Source organism: Chrysochloris asiatica, unplaced genomic scaffold, assembly GCF_000296735.1.
Source record: "Chrysochloris asiatica unplaced genomic scaffold, ChrAsi1.0 scaffold00028, whole genome shotgun sequence".
NCBI classification, from domain to species: domain Eukaryota; kingdom Metazoa; phylum Chordata; class Mammalia; order Afrosoricida; family Chrysochloridae; genus Chrysochloris; species Chrysochloris asiatica.
This window is the reverse complement of record NW_006408546.1, coordinates 15,842,109-15,848,663: the sequence shown is the minus strand read 5'-3', so window position 1 is coordinate 15,848,663 and position 6,555 is coordinate 15,842,109. Positions and strand designations below refer to the sequence as shown.

The window sequence follows — 6,555 nt, the reverse complement described above, 5'->3', positions numbered from 1 at the left end:
TGCCCTGTAAACTTTCACTCAATCCACAATAAAAACCTTAAATTAAAAAAAAGAAAAGAGAAATCTAGGGTCAGAACTAGGGGCAGGCAGGGCCCCCAAAAGAGCAGCAGTGGTGAGGCCCATCTGGAGGGGACAGTGGAGGCTATGGAACTGGGTCCAGGGACCCTAATGTTGGGCACAGTCCAGACAGAAAACACTCGTGGATATTCTTGCCATAGCATGAAAGAGAGTCATATGAGGGGGGTCCAAAAAGTTAACAGAAAAATGAAATAAAAAGAGAATGGAATTTCTCCATGAACTTTTTGAAGCCTCCTCGCATGTGAGAAGAGGATTTCATAAGGTGTGACCAGCTCTTGTGTAACGTTTTCTAGGGAGGACAACTGGTGGCCGTGGTTAGAGGGGCAAACGCCCCACTGCTGCAGAAAACCATCCTGGACCAGCTGGCGGCAGAGGAGAGGGTGCTGACTGAAGGCAGAGAACGGACAGTGGTAACCGGGGGTCATTCTACAAGCAGCAAATTCTCAAGTGTGCTCACATGGCAGGGCCAGTAGGGTTTTGAGTGTCCACTCCCCTCTGCCCCCTGTCCCCACAATTTTCTGAAACTACTGTGGAAAGATTCTTAAAATTCTCACGCTGGATTTACTCTTCACTCACTCAGAGCTCAGAGGAGTGCGTAATGCCCACTATGATACATAAATATTTTGAAACTTTCTTTTTAAAAAGTCTCCCCTTTCATCCAGACCCCTTTAACTTTTCTTATCCATTTTGACTTTCACCTGGTGCTTCAACTCAACAGGGCTTTCTGGAATCTTGACAATGGATTCAGAAATAACAGTAAAGTAATAGAATCCAGTAGAGAGTCAGAAAGTCAGTCATCTGGGCTCCCTTCAACCTCACTGTGAAATCTCTCCTTGTGACCCACCCTTACATCACAGTCCTGAAGGTTTTGCTTGTGACTTTAGTATAGACACCAAACTCTGTCATTATTAAGAGAAATAGGATCTGCAGAATCTGTGACTTTGATAAATTATTTTCTTGATAACCTGGATTAGAGTTTTCCACAAATTATTGGTTATCTTTTCTTGTTCTTTTCTTTGCTAAATCTCATAATCCCTTGAAAGAAGTCATCTGATTTGATCTCTCAGCAGCATTTGGTGGAGGTGACCCTCTTTTCCTGAACTGCGCATCCCTAGCCTTCTAGGATACCACACACTCCTGCTTTGCCACCTCCTTGCTGCCCACTCTCCACCAACTCTGTCTCATTTCCTGTATTTTAGGATTCAAGACACAGCCAAACAGTGTTTGGGCTTGAGGGCTAACACTGACTTTCAATTCTGTCTTGACACCAACGATCACATTTATAGTTCTGTTCTCCCTGAACTGCAGACTCAACTCCACTTGCTTACTCTAAGTCTCACTCTGGTTGTATAATGGGCATCTCACTCACCTGGCTCTGAGCCTCTGCTAGAACTTGCTCCTTTTGCATCTTCTCATCTCCTTAAGTTGCAATCTTTTTTTTACTTTTTATTGTGAATTGGATCAAGATTTACAGAGCAAACCAGTTTTCCATTCAACAAATCATACACATTTTGTTTCATCTCCTTGATTGCGATCCCTTATAATTTAATATCACTTAATCCACTTTTTCCCTGTGTTTCCTGTTTCCATTCCTCTTCCTTTTCGCACTCTTCTGAAATTTGTCCTTGGATAAATGTTGTCCTTTTGATCTCAAATGGTTGATTATTCTAAGGAGTGCAGATCTCCATAATATTGTTTCCGTTACAGACCTGTCTATTCTTTGGCTGAAAATTGAACCATAGGGGTGAGTTCATTTCCAGACCTGAAAGGTGACTAGCAGCCATACTCTCAGGAGTGCCCCCAGTCTCTAGCCAACCAGTAAATCTAGTCTTTTTGTGATTTTTGAGTTTTGCTATACATTTTTCTCCTACTCTGCCTAGGATCTGCTAATGCAATCGCTTTCAGAGTAGTTAGTAGTGGTAACCAGGCACCGTCTACTTCTTCTGGTCTAAAGGTGGTAGAGGCTGAGGTTTGTGTGGTCCATTAGTCCACTGGACTAATTGTTTCACTGAACCACCAATTTTCTTCATTCTTTACTCTGGGTGGGGAGAGACCAATAGTTGCACCTTAGATGGCCACCCATGAGCTTTAGAGATTCCAGTCACTACTCACCAAAATAAGATGTAGACCATTGTCTTTGTAGACTATGTTATGCCAATTAGCTTGGTGTCTTTCTAGACCATGGTCCTGAACCATCAAGCTATTGGTTTTCTTTTAAAACCAACACACCTGAGACAGAAGCACTTCCTGGCATGCTCAGTGCCAGGTGAGCCTAAGTATTGCTCAAGTTTCCATACTCGCCTCCAACTAGCAAAGTCCTATTTTCGTAGACTGGGTTAGAATCAAATCTTCTGTTTCACCAAGAATACTAGCAGTATTCCCCCAAGAAAGAAAATTGCGAATGCTTACATTTTTATGTGCTCCATCCAGGGGAAAAGTCTCTCTTTACTACTACTACCCTATATTTTGTGGCACTATGGGTTAATGCGCTGGTCTGCAAAGTCGATTTGAACCACAAGGTAGGCGGTTCAAGCTCCCTAGCTGCTCCCTGGAAACCCCCCCTGGAAACCCCATACAGTATCACTATGGATTGGGACTGACTTGATGGCATGCCACAATAACAATACTTTGTTTATTGATTAATCCTTACTTGCATTTCCATTTTCCACTGTCTTCTTGCCAGTTCTCTGTTTTCCCTTAGTTTTCTATCTGATGCTCATGAAATCAGGAATAATCTCTATTTTAAGATCACTATGGAGTTACTTGCCTTCTAACTCCCACCGCTCACCACCACCCACCTTATAAAATGGATCTTTGTAAAGTTTTCAAGAATCTGAATTAAGCCTGGCCCATTTTCTTTCCTATAGTTTGGACCTTTACCTCCTTGTTGCTTTTTTTTTTTTTTTTTTTCTAGGTCTTTCTGATCATTTTACGTAGCTAATGACTTTCTGTTCATGACCAATTTGTACTAGATCAAAGATGAGGCTCTGACTGAGGCAGATGACTGTTGTTCTCACGAAAAGGACGATGGTGAAGATGAGGACATGGGTGAGTTCAGAACCAGTAAGCAAGATAAAAAGGCAAAGGAGGCTCCAATCTGATGTGGGTTTTCAGATATATGAGTAACGAGTCTATTAAGTGGTGTGAATCTCCCCACATTGCTTTGTCTCCTTTCTGCCCTTTACTGGCCCCTTGAGCACATTTCACAACTTTATGACAATGGTCATTTCCAGCAAGTGTGACTTTAATGGTAATTTCTGTGCAAGAGAAATTCTCCATCTAATAAAATGAAGTGCTGATACTCATTGAGTATCTTGATGATGGTATTTCCTTAGTCCCTATTTGGACTAAAGGTCACAAGTAGCATTTTCCCCACCTTCTTTCTGAAGTAGCAGTCAACTGTACTGAAAACCTCCCCCCTCCCCACAGTCCCCCACCCTTGTCCCTTATCCTTAGCCATTCACAGAGTTCACACTCATGGACATCCCAGCTCTTCCGGAAACTTCCATAGAAGAAGAACTTGACCTGACAAGAGGAAACTCACAGTTTAGGATTCTAGGCATACTATCAACACTTTAGGATTCCAGGCACAGTATCAAGACAGGTCAGAGGTTGTACTGAGACCTTGTTTCTTGGTGACTGAGACCACAGAGGAGCCAGGATGAAGTTCACAGGCCAAGTTGATAAGAGAAGGACCATAAAATTTTATTGCTGCAAGAAGTCGAAAGGCTTTTAAATTTCTAATTTTCTGTGTGGATTTTAACAAAGAGAGAGGTGCCATTTGGGAGAACAAAAAGACTTCAAGCATGAACACAGCCTAGCTGTGGCAGGTACTTGTGCTGGAATCTTTTATGGAGGTTGCAGTTGCCTTTGGGGGTGACCTCTGCGGAGCCTCTGAGGCAGTGCTGTGAGGCCAGCATCCAACAACACTATCCTTTGACCTTTTTCAGTTTCAGTGGGGAAGACTTGTACCTTGGCCATCATTAAACCAGATGCAGTGGTACATGGAAACACTGATGAGATCATTATGAAGGTAAGGGAGATAAAACTCACCAGCCACACTGTCTTCATGCCTTCCATGGTGGGAAAACAGGGGGTGGTGTGTCATGCAAGGGGATGTCCTGGTGGAATAAAGAGGGTTCTCCTGGGGTTCTGCTGTGGCACTGTGGGATAAGCACTGGATTGCTAACCTCAAGGTTGGTGGTTCAAACCCACCAGCTACTCCTTAGAAAACCCTACACAGGGTAGCCCGAACAAGGTTGCTATGAGTCAGAATTGACTTACAGGCACTCAACAAGAGGTTTTCACTGAAATTCCATTTAAGTAAATAATAATTGACCGTCCACCTTAGGACTGGTACCTTGGTAATGAGGGTCTCCACAACTTTGAATGGTACTGTTCTTTTTCTTTTATCTTTCAGCTAAGATAAATGTGCAGCTGGGCCTGACTTACTCTTTCAGAACATTTACATATGCATGTATGTTCTACAGATCCAAGAAGCTGGGTTTGACATTTTAACCAATGAAGAGAGAACCATGACAGAGGCAGAAATGCGGCTTTTCTACCAGCACAGAGCTGGAGAGGTCAGCTCCCCTGCTTTCACAGCACACTCTTCTGTCTGTCTGTCTGTCTCCAGCATTGTGTTGAGAGTTGGTATTGGTTTGGGAGAAAGTAGGTCATTATGAAGAACTAGAACATGGACAGCAAGCTAGCCATGGATTTGTTCTCAGAATGATGATGGTACTCTGTATCAGGTAAAAATTTCTTTGGCTGTAAGGAAAAGATTTGGACTCTAACTTAAGTAACAAAATAAGGACACTTCATAACTCACAGAAATGAAAAAAACGTTGAGAGTTGAGCAATAAGTTCTTGGGGAGAAAAGGAACCCAGACAGTTCTAGGGCTCTGAGAAGCAAACACTCAGGGAGAGTCGCTGTAATCTGCCATTGGAAAATTCAGATCCAACAAGTGTCATCCCAGTTGTTATTGCTGTGACTTACCTCCTTGGGAGAAGAGTCTGGTTGACTAGCTTGGGTCATATTCACACCTCTTGGGTTAGGTTAGGTGTACATGTGTGCCAGTTGGTCGGAGTACATTCTGGTCTTCAGTTAAACTAGGATCAGGTTTAAATGGGGAAGGATTGTTCCCCAAACGAGAACTAGGGCACTGTAACTTGAAAAAGAGGAAATGGCTGCAAAGCATTACAAAAATAAATGTAAGCAGAAAAGTTCTCAACTACATTCCACCCCTTAGTAATCCAGTCTTCACATGAGGTGACGTCCTTATTTATATAGTGAAACCTGTGACCTGGAACTAAATTTGACCGAACTGCCTTGTTTTCCCAGGTCACCTCAACTTTTCTGCCTTTGACAGGGTGCAGGCTTACCACTTTTTTCTTTTATCACTCATTTTAGTGGAAAATATTTGAATATTCTTTCTCTGACCGGTTTCTGCTTTATATAGTTTCTGGCTTTTTCAGGTTTTACTGTATATGGCTTTTTTACTAAGAAGTCCTGGTGGGGCTGTGGTTAAGTGCTTGACTATTAACCAGAAGATTGGTGGTTTGAACCCATCAGTAGCTTTTCAGGAGAAAGATCTGGCAATGTTCTTCCACAAACAGCCTTGCAAACCCTATAGGGAAGTTATACTCTGTCATATAGGGTTCACTGTCATATAGGATCAACACTAGACTGCTAACTGCAAGGTCAGTGGTTCAAACCCACCAGCTGCTCCTCAGAAACCCTATATAGGGTTGTTATGAGTCAGAACTGACTCGAAAGCACTTAACAATAATAACTTAGGTCGCTAGAAGTTGGGAAAGGAATCCTGGTTAAGTGCTCAGAGGTTAAGTGCTCAGCTGCTGGCCAAAAGGGTCATTGGTTTGAGCCTGTCAGTGGTTCCCCGTGATAAAGATGTAGCAGTCAGGTTCTGTAACAATTACAGACTTGGTCATTATGAGACTAATCGATTCTGGCACACCACAACCACAAGCTGGAATCGACTCATCAGCAACAGGAATTAGTTGTTTTCGTTTTGGCCTTTTTAAGGCTCTTGCTTAACTTAGTATAATCATTTCATGTTCAAGCAAAAATTTCATGCTCAACTAAAAGTCTGATCTGTTTGCCCACAACTTGCATCTGTGTTGGTTGCGTGTGATTGGTCCTCCAAGGCAGGGAGGTGAGGTGGTTGGGTGTCCATGCGCATGCTGGCTGGTGGAAAGACTGCTCATTGACTCCCTCCCATCTCATAGGTTACCCTGCTCAGGGTCACTGTGTTCCCTTCTGTACCTAGGAAGCATTTGAGAAACTGGTCCATCACATGTGCAGTGGACCAAGCCATCTCCTGATTCTCACCAGGACTGAGGGTACTGAGGATGTGGTCACCGCCTGGCGAGCCCTCATGGGACCCTGTGATCCTGATGTGGCCAGGAGGGAGCAACCCGACAGGTGATAGATACCACCTGTTGTTCTTTGATCCA

At 43.2% G+C, this 6,555-nt stretch overlaps 1 protein-coding gene across 1 annotated transcript in view; it reads left to right on the top strand.

The window, feature by feature from the left end:
* NME9 (NME/NM23 family member 9) overlaps positions 1-6,555 on the top strand; it is a gene marked incomplete at its 5' end in the record, with an annotated part of 40,055 nt that overhangs the window by 29,700 nt on the left and 3,800 nt on the right. Inside the window, 5 exons of the mRNA XM_006846649.1 lie at positions 372-488; positions 3,051-3,126; positions 4,029-4,111; positions 4,569-4,661; positions 6,369-6,523. Of these exons, the coding sequence (XP_006846712.1) occupies positions 372-488; positions 3,051-3,126; positions 4,029-4,111; positions 4,569-4,661; positions 6,369-6,523 (524 nt within the window). The remainder of the gene's footprint in view (positions 1-371; positions 489-3,050; positions 3,127-4,028; positions 4,112-4,568; positions 4,662-6,368; positions 6,524-6,555) is intronic.